Here is a 21392-nt window from a genome sequence, read left to right on the forward strand (position 1 = left end):
TGTTTTGTTTTTGTCCCTACCACGGCGATGGAGATCGCAATCGCAACGGCAAATTGGCGAAATGTCCCTTAAAAGGCGCAAGGTTTTCTTCTGACGGTGGATTGGATGATCCGTCTCTTTCACAGCGCCAATCGAGCTGCCCATTTCCAGCACTTGACCCTAATTTAAGCAGGCCCAGTGCGGCAATAGCAACAGCAAGAAATCCATGGATAGATTAATTTTAACTCATCTTAATCGTCACGTCATGTATTCTACGAAATCGTTACAAAACAGTCACTGACATGTGAGCCTCGTTAGCTGATACGACTCGTCCGAACCCATATGTCAGTGACTGTTCGCAACGATCTCTCTTCGTTGTCGATTTTAATTTGCACCCGGTGTCCCTTTCATCGTTCAGATATAGGATGTTCTTCTTGTTTTTTCATGTGCCTATGTGCACTAGATTAGTGCAAGAGAACAAAAGAGGAGTCCAGATGGTGGCATCCTATTCAACGATTGGCCACCATGCTAAGCAAGCAATAGAGGGGTTGGGTTGGGGTCGCTATTGAATCCCGTGAAAGGAGGCGGCTCTCGCTTTTGTGCGCTTCTTCTTCTTCTTATTCCTCCGTCGCTCTTTTCTCTTTTGGAGTCTACGGGTTGCGGTCAGCGACGGAAACCCTGCACGCCACCATCTCCAATTTGGCATCACGTACTCTCTACAATACTAGTAGTAATTTTACTGCTATTAAATTTGTATGGTGAAATTTCGGTATAGATCAATCAGAAAAAAATTTGTTGTGGAAACATGTTTACATGTGGCATCTCATAATTTGCATGGTTTTGAATATCGGACTGTAACTATTTGAGAAGGATTTTAGCTACGTGCTTTTATGTATAAATTAGCCGTTATAGCTCAATTTAACCGTTACAGTTATTTAAAAAGGTTAACCGTTAAATGTCTGAACCCGCTATTTAAAACCATGATAATTTGCCATCTTGATCTACATCATTTAGTGACTTGGAGCTACCTCACTTGTTAGTAAGAGAGGGAATTATACCTTGTGTATTGCTAAAAGTTCCGTTTACATCAGATAAACATATGATTTTATCGGAAAAAACTAAACATCTGGCTGTGTGTAATTTGTACTTTCTGTGACGTTGTTTGGTCCATCCGTTTTAGAAGGTTTTCTCTCATCCTTGGAGAGAGAGGTACATTATATCCCCACTACTTGAGAGGTAGAAAATTTAAATTGGTTAAATTAATTAGAATAAAAATATACAGTCAATAATATTAATGTAAAGAGGTGTATATATATTACCTTATAGTACTATATAGGAGTTATCTCTTTAAGTAACAAGAATGTATATACCTCCCCAAATATAGTAGAGAAAAATATGAAAGCTACTTTTATATTCCAGCGACATTATCCTTTTTATTATTTAGTACTCCCTCTGTTTCAAAATGTTTGACATCGTTGATTTTTTTAGTACATGTTTGACTATTCGTCTTATTCAAAAAATTTAAGTAATTATTTATTCTTTTCATATCATTTGATTTATTGTTAAATATACTTTCATGTACATATGTAGTTTTACATATTTCACCAACTTTTTTGAATAAGACGAACGGTCAAATATATGCTAAAAAGTTAACGGTGTCAAACATTTTGAATCGGAGGAAGTAGTAACTATAAAAAAAACGGGGATATTAAATACGGAGTATAATGTACAGGGGAATGCAATCGTTGTCTGTCTCAACTCTCAACTCTCAACCAAGTAAAATTGGAATGGTTGTACAGTGCTAGTCCTCAAGATGCTCTTAATTCTTGCCTCCCACATGCGCCACTAGCTAGTGATTGACTTGGATGTTTTTACCTGATGCGCACGCTACGAATATGCTTAGGTTTATTGCATTATTAGGAGGGTTAACAGTAAGTTCAAAGCTCAGACTGTCGCCCATTTATCAAAGAGAATAACACTGCTTTATTGCTGGGAGTCACTCTCTAGAAAAGAAAACGGATTAAAAATTACCTTTCAAATTCAGGCTCCTTTTTTACTGAAAAAAAAACTTCTTTCAAATCACCTTGTCTTTTATGTTTATCCTAAGTCAAAATATGCATATCTTTGACTATTAATCATTTGAAATCCATGTAGTTTAACAACATATAAATTATATACTTAACAAAATACGAAAGTATTTCTAATGATGAATAAAAATATAAATGTTCAAATATTAAAACTATACCATTTTATAAAAATTGATGATCCAAAATTAAAATGTTTGAACTAGCACAAACCTAGAACGACAGCTAATTTGAAACAGAGAAAGAATGATGAGTCTGTCTCAACCAGGGTTCACTTTCTCGTCGGTAACCGCGCGGTAACCGCGGTTACCGGGCTTACCGTGGGGGGTCGGTAACAAAAACCGGCGGTAGGGTTTGGGCAAATTTTGCTCAAATTCAAAAATTTGAAAAATAATCCAAAAAAATCAAAAAAAATCATGGATGTAAAGCTTGTTTTGTATGTTGTTATGGTGAAAAAATTTCATCAAAAAGATGCAGGTAAATTCAAATTTGAGCGCAAAACCTATTGTGAATTATAAAAAAGAAAAAAGATTAAATGGAATGGGCCAAGTATGCACTGTTCACGAGGCCCAATAAGGCCCACAATGGGAGGAAAATATCTTTGGAAGCCTCTGCTTCGTTTCTCTGGCGAATCCTACTGTTTTTCCCCTCTCTCGCGTAGCTGCGCTCAGGACCGAAGGGGCGACGGCGTGCGCCCGCGCCAGATCCGCCGCCTCCGCGCCGGCGAGGCCGGTTCCCGCGCGGTAAGCGGCGGTAACCACGCGGTACGCGACGGTAACCGCCTGGGTCGACGGGCAAGAGGTAATCCCTCCGTTTTGAAGGTTTTCGCGCGGTTAGGAGCGGTAACCGTGCGGTTTTGTATGGTTACCGTCGGCTTCGTAATCTATGAGACGATATACGTATGTGCGGTAATCGTGTGAAAACCGTGGTAACCGTCCACCCTACCGTGGTTACCGTGGCTTGAACCGTGGTATGGTATTTTTTACTGTGATATGCATGGACATATTTGGGGATTTAGGTCAATAGAACATATTTTTACCAATATGCATGTGAAATACATTGGGAATATGAGTTTATTTCGGCATTTGGTTGCCCGTGCTTGGCTAAAACCATGCATGTGAAGTATATTTGATTGCTTTGGTCTATGTACATATAGGTTAAATTAAATACGTCATAGTATGGAAGAATTTGGATGCATGCTTACCAGTGTACATATAATTACGTCGTATTATTGCATAATGGGAGGTATGTTTATAATTAGCAGTGATAATTTCTCATGCATTTGATACAGGGTGGAGATGTTAGATAGTAGGGACCCTGTGTGGGAGCACGGGGAGAATATCCCACCTGGATGGCGCTGTAAGTATTGCCATACAAAGAGGGGCGGTGGTGGGGCAACAAGACTAAAGCAACACTTGGCTGCAAGAGGGAATGGGGTTACATATTGCAATTCAGTGCCTCCGAATGTCCGTGAGTTCTTCTGCCGTGAGTTGGACAGGATAAAAGATGCAGGTGACCAGCGTAAGAGTGATAGCGGAAGAAGGGTTGAAGCAGCAAGGGTCAACTATTATGACCTAACAGGTGATGCCGACGAGGAGGAACAAATGGAAGCAGCCATTGCAGCCTCACGACAAGACGAAAACTTTAGGAGGGATGTTGAGGAGCGTGGTGGCACTTATGAGCATGGCGGTGGGAGTGGATCCGCTCAGCCGGAGGCACGGAAAGGTAGAAGTAACCCAATTACCAATATGCTACGAAGGGCTACGTCTCATAGGGAGTCACCTGCTGTGAGAGATTACAACCTAGCATCTGCCAAGGCCCCTGTGCAGCCACGCATTGACACAGGATTCTTCACAAAGAAGGGGAAGCAAGCTAGGCAAGCCATTGGTGAGTCATGGGCAAGGTTCTTCTTTACCGCCGGCATTCCTGGTAGAAACGCCGATAATCCATACTTTGTGAGCGCCGTTCGGGAGACACAAAAGTGGGGTACGTATGCATCTATTAAGGAACTTCTTTTTTTCTAACTCATTGCGCACTACTTATTTCATACGTCAATTGTAGGTGAAAGTGTACCTTCTCCAACTGGTAACGAGATAGATGGAAAATATCTTGATTCTACAGAGAAGGATGTGAAGAAGCAATTTGATAGGTTCAAGAAGGATTGGGATGAGTACGGTGTTACTATAATGTGTGATTCTTGGACAGGTCCGACGAGTATGTCGGTCATCAATTTTCTGATATACTGCAATGGAATAATGTTTTTCCACAAGTCCATTGATGCGACCGGGCAAAGCCAGGATGCTAACTTTGTGCTGAAGGTATGTATGGTTCATGCAACAAATTACTTCATCACCTGTTATCGTCAGTGTTAGGGGCATGGACTAATTTTTATTATGTTATCTACCAATGCAGGAGATAAGGAAGGTGGTACGCGAAATAGGCTCGGAGCATGTTGTTCAAATTATCACTGACAATGGCTCTAACTACAAGAAGGCGTGCAGACTACTACGGCAAGAATACAAGACAATTGTGTGGCAACCTTGTGTGGCACACACAGTTAACTTGATGCTTAAGGAGGTTGGGAAAATGCCAGACCACGAAATGGTGATTGAGAGTGCTAGGAAAATTTGCAGATGGCTATACAATCATAACAAGTTGCATGCTATGATGGTCTTAGCTATAGGTGGTGAACTGGTTAAGTGGAATGCTACAAGGTTCGGAACAAACTACATGTTTCTCCAGAGTTTCCTTAGGAAGCGAGATCTTTTCATGCAATGGATGGCTTCCTCTGTCTTCATGCAAAGCAAATTTAGTGGGACTTTGGAAGGTAGATATGCACATGCATGTCTATCTAGTCTGTCTTGGTGGGAGAACTTAGAGGCAGTAGTGAGTTCTGTCCAACCTATGTACTCATTCCTTCGGTTTGCTGACGAGGACAAGAACCCCAATTTGGGTGAGGTACTTTTGAGATATCAGTTGCTCAAAATGGAGTACGACAGTCTTTTTGCGAATCAAAGGGACAAGTTTGAAGCATACATGGAGATCGTGAACAGAAGGATGCACGACCTAACCAATGAGACTCTCATCAATGCCGGTAAATATTGGTCATAACATAATTCACATGGCATATTATGTAACTCTTACTTAACCTGTGCCATGTTTTGTAGCTGCCGCATTGAACCCTAGGACGCACTACGCGTATTCTCCAAGTGCTACTGTCTTCCAAGACCTCCGACAGGCATTCGAGTGGATGACGGATATCGATACGGCTGCCGCCGCTTTGTTGAAGGTTGAGATGTACCGACGTAAGACGGGTGAATTTGGGAGGGCACTAGCAAGAAGGATGGCCATAGATGGGAAAACTTCACCTGGTATGTTTCTAATCATGGAACTATGATATATCTAATTGATCTTGATGTATTCAGAATTATGAAATGACATGTTACTTGGCTTTTGCAGCACAATGGTGGTCTATGTTCGCCTCAGACACGCCGAATTTGAAGAAGCTTGCGTTGCGTTTGGTTGGTCAATGTTGCTCCTCCAGTGGATGTGAAAGGAATTGGAGCACATTCGCATTCGTACATACGAAGGTCCGTAATAGACTTACCCACAAGAAGCTCAACAAGCTAGTGTACGTGAACTACAACCTTCGCCTTCGAATTCAGCAAGCAAATGCCCAAATTAGGGTGGAGGACGATGATCCCCTTCAAAGATTAGCGGACCTCTCATTCTATGAAACTAACAATCATATCAGTGCCTGGATGGACTAGTGTTGATAGCGATGAAGAGACCCAAGGAAGCCCAGAGTACCAAGAGTCCAATGATAGTAGCTCAAGAACTGAAACAGATGACGGCGACGACGATGGTCAAGGAGGCCAAGGCACTACTAATGTGCCCTCCTAGGGGTCACACCCAACAATCAGATCACCACAGCCCCGTTCAATTCACTGGTGTGATATAATTCAGTTGCAATTTCAACCTTCATCTTCCAATTCAGTACTGGATAATTTTCTTGCAATTTTTTGATTTGCAGGTGAGGGCGACTTCACTCATGCTACTCAGGACCAGGATCATGGTGCTCCAAGCTCTCAACGAACTACCATTGCACCGGGAGTCCGACAACAGCAACAATTCAGTGACATACAACAGGATAGCTCTAGCTCATTCAGTGCCTCTAACTTTGAAAGTGGCTATCCAACGTATGTGTACAACCATCCCCAAGCTTCTGATTATCCTGTTACTACATGGGTGTATGAATGGCAAGAGCCTCAGTGGTATGCTCAATTGTACGCTCAGTGGCAAACAACATCATCATGGACAGGTCAAAGTTGGGAGGAATACAAGGCGGGGTTGCTACATTCACATGGCTTGATGCTCATGTCCACAGAGGAGTACAATATGGCATATAATCAATGGAATGCGTAGCTATGCATGTCCTTGTTTATTTCCTTTCATTCGAACTAGAATTGTAATCGTGGACATTATACTGTGGACTCTATTGTTATTGTGGACTATATTGTTATTCTGGACTGTATTGTTATTCTGGACCTACATGTGGATATCGTTATGCTTTGAAATGTGAGATTGATGATTGTTATTGTTGTTATAATGTTATGAATTATTGTATTGATTTGAACTCCACAATATAGAGTAGGTCATGCCGAATTTTTCTGTTGTATAACCACATCTTAATTAACTAAAATACTCACATTTTAGTTTTTTTCTATTATTTTTTTCATTTTTCTTATTTCAGTTCCAACATATCGCGGTTACCGTCCTCTTATCGCGGTTACCGTACCAAACCGTGCGGTTACCGTGTCTATACCGTGGATTTTGAATTCAAAAATTTGGAAACGAAATTTGTGCGGTTTTTCGCGGTAACCGCACGGTTACCGCGGTAACCACCATACCGCGGGGGGTCGGTAACCCCCCAAAACGGTAAGGTGAACCCTGGTCTCAACCAGATATATTTATCAAAGAATTCAGACTAGTATTTATCAAAGAAAACAATCCAGGTTTATTATTTGGAGTCACTATCTAGAAATGAAGACTGGTACATAAGTTTAGGCTGCGTATTTTGACTGGATTAAATTGAATTAGCTTGTTGTCTCAAACCGATGCATGTATTCATCAAAGAATCCACACTAGTATTTATTAAAGAAAACAATCATGGTTTATTACTTGGAGTCACTCTCTAGAAATGAAGACTAGCACTTCATCCATCCCAAAATATAAACATTTAAAATATTATTTTAAATAGTGTCAAGTCAAATATTTTTAATTTTAACTATTAATAGAAAAAAATAAAAAAATTAATCATTTAAAATTGATGTTACTAGATTTATCATTACAAATTATCATAATATGCAATTTTTTATTTAAAACATCTTATTTTTATAGATATTGTTAGTCAAAGTAGCCCCTCGAAGACTGTGTCGAAGTCTAAAAATGCTTATATTTTAGAACAGGGAGAGTACTTGTGTTTTGTTTGACTGAATTAAATTGAATTAGCTAGTTAATTGTCTCACCCGATGAATTTGCTCCATCTGTCAATGAGTTAATTATCTCTTTCTACATCTTCTCTCTCACCGATAGTCATATCCTATGTTGGTTTTTTCTTCTCAAGGTGTGGTCTCCATCCTCTTATCTGCACACTGTGTGCAGGTTTTAGCAGTGTAGCTATCGCTGTGTGTCGATTCCATCTCGAGCTACAGTTGAAGCCATAACTTTTTTTGATGCTTGCATTTACTAAGACGAATTATTGATCGATATGGCGATTAATAACCTGGTTAAACTTCGTTCCAGCTAGCTCAATCCTGACCACGACAGGGTGCCTCTCGATCAGGCAAGTTCAGCTAGCTGCCGACTGATGTCGTTTTGATAGGATTACAAGTCGATCGCTTGACTCGTTCAGATCGACCTGACGACCACACAGTAATTCGACTAGTCATGTGGTCGTGTAGTATTTAGGGCGGTTGGTTTTGGCTGATTAGCTATACGCAAATAGATTTATTTGATTTTCTCAAAATCATGTTCTATACAGAAAGTTTTCATACGAATGTACCCTTTAGCACTTTAAAAAGTATATTAACGGTAAACGAGAAGTAACCAAGATCAATTAACTCTCTACACTATTCACTTGATCGTCGAAACGGATTATTTGCTATATGATTCAAAACATACATTTCTTAAAGAAAAAACTTTATGCCTACCTATTAAGTTTGTTTTAAAATATTTAATTTATCCCTATAATCACTCAATAATCCGTTTCAAACTGAGCCTAAGCTCAGCTGAGATCGAAAGCAGCAAGGAGAATCACCGCCAAGAACGCCATTGCCATCAGAAGAGCACGAGATTTTAGCCCTTTCTGAGATGGAATATATATATACACCACCGGCTCTCGTGGTAGGGGCTCACCCAGTAGTCGTCTTCCTCGATCTTGGACGATCGTAGCGATCCGTAGAGTAGCTTGTACGCAAACATATTCGGTCTGGAATTTGTCATTTGTACAAGACAAGCATGTGATTATGAACTCCTTGTATGCATGTGTGTTGTATTGTATTGTCTTTAAGAAGAAAAAAAAATACATGTGCCATTCTGATCCATAATCACTTGCAGCAGAATACAATGCTGGTCCATTCTGAAATATTCAGATATCTGACGAACAACTCACTCTTTGCCAGAAGAAGAGGTTATTGATGAAGATTGCGATCTTCTCTAGCACATTCTGATTTACTACTAAAGATTGCAATCTTTTTTTACATAGCAGACCGTGATAGATTGATAGTAGTCCGATACTCAGTGGCGGATCTAGAAAAAAATAGTAGTGGGGGCTGAATAAACTACATCAGCATAAATCGAACCTTCAGTCCCCACATCCTATGGATCTATGGAAAAAAAAATTTAGTGGGGGCTTAGGGGGGTCTCCACTGTCCCGGGGTGGTAGTGGGGTCTCGAGACCCCTCCGCCCCCATTGTGAATCCGCCCTGCTGATACTTACTAATTAATCCTATTACTACCTGCTTAAAAATGGGTAGTGAAAAGGGAATTGCAGAAATGCAGTGATCCACTGGATTGGCGCCGGCACCAGCGAAGACTAAAGCTTGAATGATTGCAGGCAAGAACACACATCATAAAAATGGCCAGCAGGTTGCCAAATTGTTGCATCCGATTCCCAATTTCCAATGGACGCATACATCACATCTTCTTTTTTCTGTGCACTTCTTTCCTTCTGTTCTTGCCTTGATCCATCCTGGGAGAGAATAATTCTCATATGCCAACAAATATCATGAGAGAATCCTATGGATGTCCACTGTTCGATTGTGCCAGTGCTTTATGTGGTATCTGACTGGCGTATGCTTTTCAGGTGGGGTGTTGGTGATGTTGCATTTGCAGTTGGAGAATATATGTAGTGTTTTTTTTTCATCATAAAGTGCATTTCTAACATACAAAATACTATAAACATATAATCTCCTTTCAAATATATTAGTTCGAAGCCATTGTTCTATTAGATGATAGATACATAAACCTATGCCTAATGATGATGTGCAGCTCATCTCCTTGCTTTTTGAAGAGTTCTGAATCATGTTTAATTCCTTTTTACCAGAAGAATATAGAATTAGTACCCCACTTTATCAGCTAAGTATGCTTCTCTTTTTAACAAGTGCATCCTGGACTTCATTAAAAAAACCAGTCATTGAGTGAGTTAATTGGGGCCAGAACCAAAGATAAGATGCCATTACCCGTGTGATGATGCAGCATGTGCTTGTCAGGAGAAGAGCTTAGCCATGACTCAACTTTGTAGCGACCACTAAATAAAAATTAGGTATTGGTCTGGTTAGAGACTAATCAGTGTGATGTGTAAAGCAATATAGTTTGTCGGACAGTAGCAAAATCCCTGACGTTTTCTATTTCACCAAACAACTGTAGAACGGAAGCCAAAGCAGATAAAAAGTTCTGTTTGATATACTCAGAATATATGCCATTAGACATGGGAACAATTTCAAATATGCAACTTTGACCATTATTTTTGAACATGAACATGCTTGTAAGAAATAGATAAGTAGTAAATCCTCCCCGTTTTTAAATTGCCGTCACTGGTGACTATCATTGTTTTAGCTTTGACCACTAATTTACTCTTAAAAGATAAAAGTAGTACGACAGATACATGATTTATGATTATATTTAAGATGCTTTAATTACAATTCGGTGACAAGGTATAATTTTTTAGCATTTCAGACTTTCTTAAAATAATTTTAAATTCAAAGTTTGAAAATTAATAAATAGTGCCTAATGTCAGTTATTTAAAAAATAAAATTTTTTAAACTAGTTTTCAAGCTAATTTATGAGCTTATATAATTTTTCTGACTGATCTAATTAGTTTTCGAGCTAGAACATTGTTGTCACAACTCGCAAGGTTTGTAAAATTTCACTTCAAACAGTTTAGAAAAGTTTTCCGAGAATTTTACATGAAACATATAGTTTAGGAGCTTGGAAATCGTGAAATGAAAAATCCAAGATAAGAAAAGAAGAGGGCTATAGTACTATATTATTATTATTATTATTGGACAGAGAATGGGTGAATGGCTAGTCAAATTATGGATGAACTGTCGTCGCCTTACAGTAATTACATGAGCTATTGGAGTTGGGGAGCAACCACATACTCTGAATGGAGTCGGCGGTCAGGACACAATTAGCAGAGTCAGACAGACAGCTAAGAGAGAATATGAGAGATAATGATGCATTGATGCTTTGTCCTTTTGCGGTCTGGTTACTCAAAGTGTGATTAGGTCGTGCATTAACCTCTAAGTGGTGACATAATTAATGGATGGATTATCAAAATGCAAAAACTCCAATCTTATTTTTGACGACTGCATAAAAGTAAAAAAAGAGATAGAACCAGTCAGACAAAAGTATAACTGAGAGATAGTGGCCTGGAAAACTTTGGGGAAATGAGATGGCGAGGCCCATATCATGTAAGCTCAAGGTCTGGCCTGCCATTCAGGAGGTAAGGCCTAATATAGCCCATTGCATCCATGCCAATGCGAGCCGAGGTCGTCCTTTTTTTTGTTTGGGGGGGGGGGGGGGGGGGGGGCATTCAGGAAGCGTTATTAACTCACAGAAATAGGGTTACAATCACGAGCTAAGAGCTCGGTAACACCCTCAGGCGCCTGGAAGCGCAAACCTACAGACTCTTTCGAACGTAACGCATAGTGTATGAGACCATGATCGAGCCACTTTATTTTCAACCCTATCTCTCCGACTTAAAAAAATTTTCAATCCTAACTATATGTGTCTAGGTTCGTAGTTACGAGTTGATTTTTTATGGAAAGTAGTACTAATTAGAGCAGATCGAGGACCATGAATAACATGCAGCCCTGCTCTAGCTTTCTGAATTACGAAGTATATGCCAGACCTGAGATTTATCACACCCAGCCGATCTTAGGGCTGCTTCTACGTTAGCACAATCGGCTCCAAGGATGAAAGGCCCCTTAACTCACTCATTTACCAGGCGGATCCCACCACGGCAAGCCACCTGCTTCTGCTTCTTCAGCCGATGCACAGCCTCTGATCAGCTTCCAAGATGAAAGCAGTAACTTTCCCTCCTGATTGCGAACCACAATGCCCACACTCCCTTCCTTGGTTTGTTGCACAAAAGCACCATCTACATTTACCTTTACCCATCCTGGGCCACACATGACATGTCGGAGAGAAGGGAGAGAGAGAGGGGGGCAGGAAGAAGAAAGAGATAGAGGATGACATGTGGGTCTCATAATTTTTTTTAGTGATAAATAGGACCCACATATATGTTTTTAACTCTAATGTCACCAAAGTGCCACATCCGCAGACCAAGTCAACACTGCTACGTGAACACCACATCATTGAACTTGTCCTCCGAAACCATCGAGGGAGTCAAATTACACCGGTATTAATAGTTGGAGGGTCTAGATATCCGGTCCTGCGGTTCAAGGATACGAATCAGATTCCGTCACTAGTTAAGGGACTAACAGTGAACTTATTCCTTTCCTTTTTCTGTTAGGGCCGTAGTCTACCAGCCTGGTCCGGCCCACCTCCACCCTGGGCCGTGCCTGGGCTTAGGCCACGGCAACATAGCCGTCCTACGTTGAACCCATGCAAACTGACAAATCTATTCTATTTTACTTTATTTTTTTATTTTTCATAAAAAAAAAGATAGCCAAAGCTGACCATGAGCTCCGCCGCGCCGCCGATGCGGAATCGCGGATGCGGTCCACCCGCAGATCTCCGACCATCAGCCCAACCCACGGTTTCCCCGCCCTCCACACCCCAACCTCGTCCGCTCCGTCGCCGACGACGACTGCCTCCTACCCCATGTATATAACCCCCGCCACTCCTCTCGATGTTGAGGTAAATCGAGTGAGTCCGCAAGTCGTTCGCGATTCTTGATCGAGATCTGTCAGGGTGATAAAGGTAACGGTCTTTCGGCTGTGTCTTAGGATTAGATCCAACTGTTTCTGTGCTTGGAACAGTTGCAGAGAAACTGTAGTTTCTTGGATCAGTTTGTCGAGTTTGTTTTGGTGGATTTAGCATCTCGTTCTTTTGTTTTTTTGTACAGGTTTAGAACGGTGCTGAGTTTGTTAATCTTGGGAGAAAAGGGAAACTGCTCTCGAGTATGGAGATGGTGTTGCCAGTCGCGAACGCGACTGCTGCAGCACTTGCGCGGGTTTCTGCTATGTTCAATGCCCCGCTTGCTCGTGCTGTTGTCTTTGGGATTCATATCGATGGTAAATGATATTTATTTTCTCCAGCAGCTAAGAAATTCTGGAGTTGTATCGTGTTTCATTTAAATTATGCGCTATGCGCTGATTCTGTGATTTTCAGGGCACTTGGTCGTCGAAGGGCTTCTCATTGCCGCAATACTCTTCCAGCTCTCCAGGAAGAGCTACAAGCCTCCAAAGAAGCCACTCACTGAGAGGGTGAGCTACACTTTGCTCAATAATTTGGAATTAGTAGTTTTTTCTGTTCCTTTCCATTTCTTAATGCTTCATCAATTGTGTTAATCAGGTGTTTTTTTTTTGGCTCAACAGGAGGTTGATGAGCTCTGTGATGAGTGGCAACCAGAGCCTCTCTGCCCACCCATCAAGGAGGGAGCTCGGATTGAGGCTCCTACATTAGAAAGGTTCGTCTCAATTCTCAAGCCCCATCCCCTCCCAACAAAGTAGACATTTCTAATTAGTCCTTCATGTCACCAGTAAAGTGTTTTATGTGCTTCACCAAAGGCTCTATGTTGCAATGTACTTCTTTCTTTCTTTTTTTTTTAAAAAAAAAAGATTGCATGGGTTCAGTTTGTAGCCATTTCATTTAGTAAGGATTAGGGAAGTCGGTATATAAGCATTGTTGTACACTTATACTATGATACTATGACCTAGTGAGCATGGAATATGGGTGTTGATCTCCAGAGCTTGTTAGTTCTAGAATTACAACCAAACTATGATTTAGAGTTCACACAATTATAGCTATGGTTCCCCACTATCTTTGTACCAAGACCGAGAGGATTGAATACTGATATTCTATTGTTTGATCAGTGCTGCTGGACCGCATACAATTGTTGATGGAAAAGAAGTTGTAAACTTTGCGTCAGCAAACTACCTTGGTTTGATTGGCAATGAAAAGATACTCGTAAGAACCTCATGCTTTTGCTAATATTCTTTAGTACTCTTTTAGAACATTTGAGTGATGTAAGGAAATTGCAGGATTCCTGTATTGGTTCGGTGGAGAAATATGGCGTTGGATCATGCGGACCTCGTGGCTTTTATGGAACGATTGGTTCGTAATGTTCTGTTACAACTTATATTCAATACTTTGTATCTTGTGGCCAAAAGCCTAATGCAAATTCAGGGGAGGAACTTAGCCATTTTGTTGTTTTCAGATGTTCACCTTGACTGTGAGACTAAAATTGCAAAGTTCCTGGGAACGCAAGATTCAATCTTGTACTCCTATGGGATATCAACCATCTTCAGTGTGATTCCTGCCTTTTGTAAGAAAGGAGATATAATTGTAGCGTAAGTGAACCTTTTTCCTCCTGTTTACAACAATTTAGTAACATATTATTCAACATTTTCTAATGAATTGAGTCGTGCCATACCATCTGATGTAAAATGAACATAGATATTTTATTGTAGTTCTGGAAATTCGTAGAATTGGTAATATGGTATCATGGACCTCGCTAATCCTTCTGTGTTATTGACAAACCTACTTGACCTTCTAGCCATCATGCATTTTTGAAACTCATAATTTCGAAATGGTGAATTCTTTTTTTTTATGCGTGCTTTCAGTCCTTATATATCTCTTTTCATTGTTCATATTTAAAATTATTAGCTAGTTTTTGCATCCAGAAAAAAAATAATTCAGTATGGCCACGTTCTTCATAAAAATAAATCTTGATATTCATATGCAATGCAGTGATGAGGGTGTTCATTGGGCAGTACAAAATGGTTTGCAGCTTTCAAGAAGCACTGTTGTTTATTTCAAGCACAATGACATGGCTTCACTTGCGAGCACTCTGGAAAAACTAACTCATGGAAACAAACGTACAGAAAAGATTAGGCGCTATATTGTTGTGGAAGCTATTTACCAGGTTTGTAGCTTACTCATGAATTCTTTTTTGCTGAGAAATACATTGACTGAATTTGTTTCTAAAGTCTGTCTACTGTTCTGGATACAGAATTCTGGCCAAATTGCACCCTTGGATGAGATAGTTCGATTGAAGGAGAAATACCGGTTTCGTGTTATTTTGGAGGAGAGTCATTCTTTTGGCGTTCTTGGCAAGTCTGGACGTGGCCTTGCTGAACATTATGGAGTTCCTGTGAGTGCTCCCTCTCATTTCTTTTCATATATTTCCACAACAGCGAATCTGAAACAACAAATAAAGAACTGGGCAGGCATAATCAGTGGCTCAGTAGACAAAGTGCAATTTGTATTAAGAAAATCTTCCTTGTTGACTAGCTTAGTTTGCTGCACAATTGAGTTCTACTAGTTTTCTAAGTATTCTTTACCGATTGCAGATTGAAAAAATAGACATTATCACTGCTGGAATGGGAAATGCATTAGCTACTGATGGTGGTTTCTGTACAGGAAGTATCAGAGTGGTTGATCATCAGGTAGGTGCCACATCAGATCGATAGCATATTGATGATGGTATAGAAATACCTGCATCTTCAGTATTTTTAACTGGCTGTACTGTTGTCATCTTGCAGCGTCTAAGCAGCTCCGGTTATGTTTTCTCTGCCTCGTTACCACCATATCTTGCTAGTGCAGCAATTTCTGCTGTGGACCACCTGGAGGAGAACCCATCGGTTCTTGCCAATCTAAGATCAAACATCACTCTTCTGCATAAAGGTCACTAATTCTCTTGGCACCTTTATTTCTTGCTTCCATTAATTTACCGAACATAGTGCACTGGTAATATGTTACTAACCTAGTTTATAAAACTGTGATGTACTTACTATGGGCTATAGTCAAAGTACCGAAAATACACAATGTTTAGCATCCTTACAAGTATTTTGATGTACTTGTGATATCAAAATTTTAGGAAACGTCTGGCATATTTCGCTGTATATTTGTCCATCCACTCATCTTTTCATTTGCATTTGATGCGCAGAGTTGTCAGATGTACAGGGGCTTGAAATTGCTAGTAATATATTGTCACCTATTGTCTTCCTCAAATTGAAGACATCAACAGGTTCTGCTGTTGCTGACCTGGAGCTCCTTGAGGTTATTTCAGAGAAGGTATTTAGTGGTGGATTCAACAAATTCGTGAAAAGCACTTGAGATTTGATTTTTGGAGTTAAGCCAATAATGTATTTTACGTAATTGTAATTTCACAGGTATTGAAGGAAGATTCAGTCTTCATTGCAGCGACGAAACGATCGAGTTTGGACAAGTGTCGTCTTCCGGTTGGAATCCGCCTATTCGTATCAGCTGGTCACACTGAATCTGATATCCTCAAAGTATCTGAATCCCTGAAAAGGGTTGCAGCATCAGTGCTCTAGTGACAAACTGACAACCTTGCATCTGGCATGATGTGTTCTACAGTTACGTACAAATCTGTATGCTCGTTGATCTGGCTCAATTTGCTGTCGTGTCTAGCAGAATTACAAATAAAATTTTGTAAAACAGTTTGAATTAAAATATCTGGTAGTTTTGTTCTTCTATAGTCTCTGTACATCGGCTGATTCTTCAACAGTCTGTCAGTTCTGGCATTGTTAGCACATTGGTCAACAACTCAACATATGCAATTCATTAATTAATAGAACAAGGAAAAAAAAGTTCAGCCCAGTAATTCCCGTGCCATACAAAGCCCGTGAAATCTCACTGGAGCGGGCCATGCGGATTTGGGCCGATGCGTGTATGGGATTTTCACACGGAGCATTTCAATTCCCACAGGAAAGGTGAAATTTTCCTCCATTTCGAAGTTCACACGGAGACTCAGATTTGTCTTTTTAGTCATGGCTATTTGCACTGAACATAACTTACTCCTATCTATCATGCGGAAAACAATGATCAAATTTAAGAACCAAGCAGCTTTAAAAAGCCAGAGCCCACATATTAGTAGTAAGAATGAAGCTAGCCGATTTTTTTAAAATATTCTTTTTTTTCTTCTCAATTTTACAGAAACCGAGGGGAAAAGAATATTTCGAAAAAACCGAGGGGGGTAATAAATAAATCAAAGTTGAACTGTTCAAGCCAACAAGGGCAAGGCAGGGGGGAGTGGGGGGACTGTACCTGGACACCATGACGCTGAGCAAGTGAGGCAGGTAGTCAGGTTGTCCGTCGTGTGTGGTTAGCAGATGTTAAAGTTGACATTTCGACAATAATGTTGTGCACGAAATGACGACTGTGACAAAGCATTCCTCCATCCAAGTCGCCATCCAAGGGCAGCAGCTGCATGGGCCTGGGCGCCGCGCCCGCCCCAACTCGGTGCTTTAATCTCCTTCCTCCTTTCTAGGAGTACTCCTTCGTAAAAAAAAATCTAAATAAGAATATGATATCTTTTAAGACAATAAATTTGAATATGAGATAATATGAAATTATCCACGTAGATTCATCATCATCCACATATAAATTAAAGGATGTACATTAGTCCGGATTTTCATCCTTTAACAAATTTAGCAGAATCCCTAATTAATACTCCTAGTTATGCTCCCTTTCAGCAGCAATCAATCCCAAATACTACTTTCTTTAGTTAGTTGCAAGAGCAGTTGCAACTTTGCAAGTGTAGGTGATCATGAAACAAAAGCAGTTTTTTTCCAAAGGCGTCACGGGGAAGCAAATCTTCCGCTGCTTTTTCTGCTTGCTGCTCTGCTGCTGCACGGTGCCGCCAGTCGTGCAGGACGGAGGAGGGGGGGAGAGCGGTTGCTTTGCGAGCAGGGTGCAGAACGTGATTGGAGCCAGAGGCTGCGGTTGGGCTTCGCTTTGCTTTCACCCGGTTTTACCGGCAGAAATGGGCATCGATCACCGGTACGACACGCGACGGGATCCTCTGACGTACTGCCCTCTAACTTTGAGAGGATGACATGTGGGACCCACAGCTAGCGGACCCACATGTCGGCCACCCATGTTAGAGGGCAGTACGTTAGAGGAGCAGCTTCCGTAGGACACCGGGTGCGGCTACTTGCGCCAACAGACGGCCCAGAATCCCCACCACGCCACCACTCACAGATCTGCCAGCCGGTCAGGCACTCAGGCTGCTTCTGTTCTTCAGTTTTAATTCAACGCCCAAGATTATGATACTAGTAGTATCTGAATCTAACCACTACCACTACCAACAGAACAGCCGCCTCAATTTTTCCAAATCCATGAGCACCACTGCGCCAGTCACCATTGACCATCACAGCACATACATTGGATCATGGGAAGCATCGAAAAAAATGACAAGTGAATCACACTCCAGATGGAAATATGCATAGGTGAACTGCAGCAATTCACAGAAATTTTCTCATGTTTTTGGATTCAATTTTCATCTGAACAAGCCTGCTACGCACTAAGAGAGACTACCCTCTTCTTCAGTTCAGCCAAAAGGTGATCAACTGATCACTGTATGTACATCGGACAAACTCGGGTAGAAAGATATAGCTAGCTCCCAAATTCCAGCCAATTCACCAGAGCTCGTCATGGTCCTAACTCCTACTGGACACAAACACTAATAATACGCTACTACCACTGAACCCTGCCACTAATCCAAGCCAAAATTCACAGCTAGCAGACGAGTCCTTCGCCTGAAGAAAAGCTATCTACACATGGATGGAGTTCATCATCATCCTCGATCGAACGAACTAGCCCATCACCGCGGCTCCCCCACGGCTCACGATCCAAGGATGCCCTGCAACACGAACACCGAACGATCCAATCGTTAGCAAAAACACCTCACATTTTCTGGGGAATCATGAACTGAAATTACAAAGTGGAGCAAAATTTAAACGAAGGAAGAGGGTTAGTGCGTACTCAGGACTTGGTCGGCGGAGAACCTTCTGGAGACGTCCTTGCAGAGCATGCGGCGCATCAGGTCCTTGGCCTCCGGCGAGACGGAGGCGAACGCGCGCGGCGGGAAGCGGAGGTTGCCGCGGAGCACGCACTGGAAGACCTCCGCGGCGGTGGCGCCGTAGAAGGGCAGGGTCCCGGAGAGCATCATGTAGAGCACCACCCCGGCGCTCCACACGTCCACCTTCTCGCCGTACTCCCTCCCGGCCACCACCTCCGGCGCCACGTAGTAGGGCGTCCCGACCAGCCCCGTCATCGGCCTCCCGTCCCCGAACCACCCCGCCGACCCGAAGTCGCCGAGCTTGAGCACGCCGCCGCCGTCGAACAGGAGGTTGTCGGGCTTCACGTCGCGGTGCGCTACCCCGCGGCGGTGGCAGGACGCGAGCGCGGAGGCCAGTTGCGCCACGAGGTCCGCGGCCTCGTGCTCCGGGAGGCGGCCGCGGGAGGAGACGAGGGAGAGGAGGTCCCCGCCCGCGCAGAGGTCGACCACGAGGTGCACCGCGGCGTCGTCCTCGAAGGCGGCGTGGAGCGCGACGACGTGCGGGCTGGCCCCGGGCCCCGGCGCCGACGCGACGAGGTGCACCTTGGGCTCCTGCTCCGCGAGCGCGAGGTCGAGCGCGTCCGCCGCCTCCGCCTCCCGCAGCGGCGCCTTGGGCGTGGACTTGACCGCGAACGCCTCCCCCGTGGCGACGGCGTAGCAGCGGCGGACGGTGCCGAAGCGGCCGCGCCCGATCTCGTCGCCGATGACGTACTCCTGCCTCAGCGCGAGCTCGCCGCCGCTGCTCATGCTATCTCCGCGATTCTCTTCTCCCCCCTTCTTCTGTCTCCGCTGGTCTCCGACGCCGCGGCCGCCTCGCCTATAAATGCAGCCGGGAAACGCAGCGGCCAAGGAGACGAAATGGAATATCCGCCTCGCCTTTTTTTTCTTTGGCTCCTAGCGAACCCTTTTCTTTTCTTAGAGAATGGTATTTTTAAACCGATCTCTAAACTTAACCGGGATATAAGTAATCATTTTAAATTGAGAACTTAGCCACTTAACAATTCAATATGAAATTAGCTCTTATAAAAATTTAAACTCAGGATTTTGGAAGGCTACTCAGGGCATTATAATCACTAGGCTACATACTCTTTCGCACCTAGCGGACCTACCTGGTGATGTGTATCGTCTCGTATTTTTTCCTTCTCTATTTTCCATTTAATTACGCATTAGCATAGGGATTAATAAGCTTTATTAGTTATTACTACCGACTCATGATTTAACAAGGAAATAAATTTGAGCAAAATAAAAATGAGATACGCATCTCCCCAGATGGATATTATCTACTAAAAAAAATCTCCCCAAGATGGATGAAGTGTATTATGTTGTCTTACTCCTAATAATGTCTTTCTTTTAAAGTTTGGAGATTTGTATTTATTTGTTGAGGGGATTATAAAACGGGAGCAGTGGACGGGTTGGGTTTGGTTGTTTGGGCAGGCCAATGGATGTTTTTTGTTCTAATTTTTTGGGATAAACAAGTGCAGAAACCGATGTAAGCACGGGACAAGTGTCTGTATGGTCGGTGGGGCCCAAAGAACAGCGAATTATTGGGGCCCATGAAACGTGGCCTCCTTGGAGCGTGATGACGAGGATACTGTGCCACTACAGTGTCCGCATGTTATACACATCTGCAGCGTTGGACCTGGCCATCTTTCCATTCTGCCCATGATTATATTGCTTTTTGAAAGGGAAAAAGGTAAAGAGGAGAGGAAATGGACTACCGTCTCTTCTTTGTTTAAGCTCAATTAATCCCCCTTGGTTTTACAAACTGTGATCAAACACAAAGTTCACTATTTTTTATTTTTATTTTTTGCGAAACAGTGAACAAATGGTAGCACTGTCTCGTTGTTGGCTCGTTTAATTTTCAGATAGGATCGTTTTGATCGCATCGAGCTCGAGCGATCCGATGGCCTCGTCGACGAATATATATGGAATTAATGCCGCCATTTTGTTGTTTTGTGGTGCGGTGTTGTCGTGATTACGATTAAACAGCTTATCCATATTTGGTTTTTATGACGAACGAGGAGAGGATATGTAGGGATTATATATCTGCATCTTCATGCATTCCTTGTGCGATCGACACCTGATCTGCATGCGTAATGAAAACCTGCCACGATTGGTACCCGTCTCGTTCGTTCTTATCAACTGGACTAGCCAACAAGGCCCACGACGAATGCATGCGTGCCTAAGCAGGATTTACGCATGCATGCAGGCATGTTGTATAAATCTTTTTACCGTAGAGAGATTGTCTCGATTAATTACCTGGTCTAGATATTTACGCGGAAAAAAAAGGCATCGAAATGTGTTCAGTGGTGAAATGGGCCATTGGTATTTTTTTTTTCTTTTGGCACGAGGGAGAAATTAATATACGGTCGATCGATCGCCTGAAGTCCTGAACTGTAGCGTACTCCCTCCGAAAAAAAAATAAATTATGGGTTTCCGTGTCCAACGTTTGACCGTGTGTCTTATTTAAAAAAAATTATGAAAAAAATTAAAAAGACAAGTCACGCATAAAGTATTAATCATGTTTTATCATTTAACAACAATGAAAATACTAATTATAAAAAAATTCATATAAGACGGACAGTCAAACGTTAGATACGAAAACACAAGGTTCGTCTTTTTTTTTTATTTGGAACGGAGGGAGTACGCAGATACCAGCTGCAGAAACTCGATCGAGAACTTACGTCGCTGCTTCGGAATCGCCGTAGAATTCCACCTACGGACGCGCTCGATCTACTGTCAGTATCAACTGCGCATGCGACGTTTCATCG

The 21392-nt window shown here is 42.2% G+C and overlaps 2 protein-coding genes across 2 annotated transcripts; one reads left to right on the forward strand and one right to left on the reverse strand.

The window, feature by feature from the left end:
- The first annotated feature begins 12272 nt into the window (after nucleotides 1-12272).
- LOC4331075 (long chain base biosynthesis protein 1b-like) lies at nucleotides 12273-16378 on the forward strand. Its single transcript, NM_001417035.1, has 13 exons — nucleotides 12273-12512; nucleotides 12658-12826; nucleotides 12924-13018; nucleotides 13130-13221; nucleotides 13628-13721; nucleotides 13796-13868; nucleotides 13972-14104; nucleotides 14505-14679; nucleotides 14767-14907; nucleotides 15107-15202; nucleotides 15299-15440; nucleotides 15703-15830; nucleotides 15929-16378. Exons 2-13 carry the CDS (start codon nucleotides 12715-12717, stop codon nucleotides 16091-16093), a joined length of 1446 nt encoding a protein of 481 aa, NP_001403964.1. The 5' UTR covers nucleotides 12273-12512; nucleotides 12658-12714; the 3' UTR covers nucleotides 16094-16378.
- A 1616-nt stretch (nucleotides 16379-17994) lies between these two features.
- LOC4331076 (phosphoenolpyruvate carboxylase kinase 2) lies at nucleotides 17995-19412 on the reverse strand. The gene is made up of 2 exons (NM_001417036.1): nucleotides 18546-19412; nucleotides 17995-18423 (listed from the first exon to the last, which is right to left on the reverse strand). Exons 1-2 carry the CDS (start codon nucleotides 19366-19368, stop codon nucleotides 18377-18379), a joined length of 870 nt encoding a protein of 289 aa, NP_001403965.1. The 5' UTR covers nucleotides 19369-19412; the 3' UTR covers nucleotides 17995-18376.
- Nucleotides 19413-21392: the final 1980 nt, after the last annotated feature.

Source organism: Oryza sativa, chromosome 2 (genome assembly GCF_034140825.1).
Source record: "Oryza sativa Japonica Group chromosome 2, ASM3414082v1".
Taxonomy (NCBI): Eukaryota; Viridiplantae; Streptophyta; class Magnoliopsida; order Poales; family Poaceae; genus Oryza; species Oryza sativa.

Excerpts from the sequence above, each read along its gene's own strand:
- LOC4331075 (NM_001417035.1), top strand. The coding sequence starts at position 12,715 with ATGGAGATGGTGTTGCCAGTCGCGAACGCGACTGCTGCAGCACTTGCG. Across the intron at positions 13,019-13,129 it reads AGAAGCCACTCACTGAGAGG|GAGGTTGATGAGCTCTGTGA; the intron begins GTGAGCTACACT and ends TTGGCTCAACAG. Across the intron at positions 13,222-13,627 it reads GAGGCTCCTACATTAGAAAG|TGCTGCTGGACCGCATACAA; the intron begins GTTCGTCTCAAT and ends TTGTTTGATCAG.
- LOC4331076 (NM_001417036.1), bottom strand. The coding sequence starts at position 19,368 with ATGAGCAGCGGCGGCGAGCTCGCGCTGAGGCAGGAGTACGTCATCGGC. Across the intron at positions 18,424-18,545 it reads CTCCGCCGACCAAGTCCTGA|GGCATCCTTGGATCGTGAGC; the intron begins GTACGCACTAAC and ends TTCGTGTTGCAG.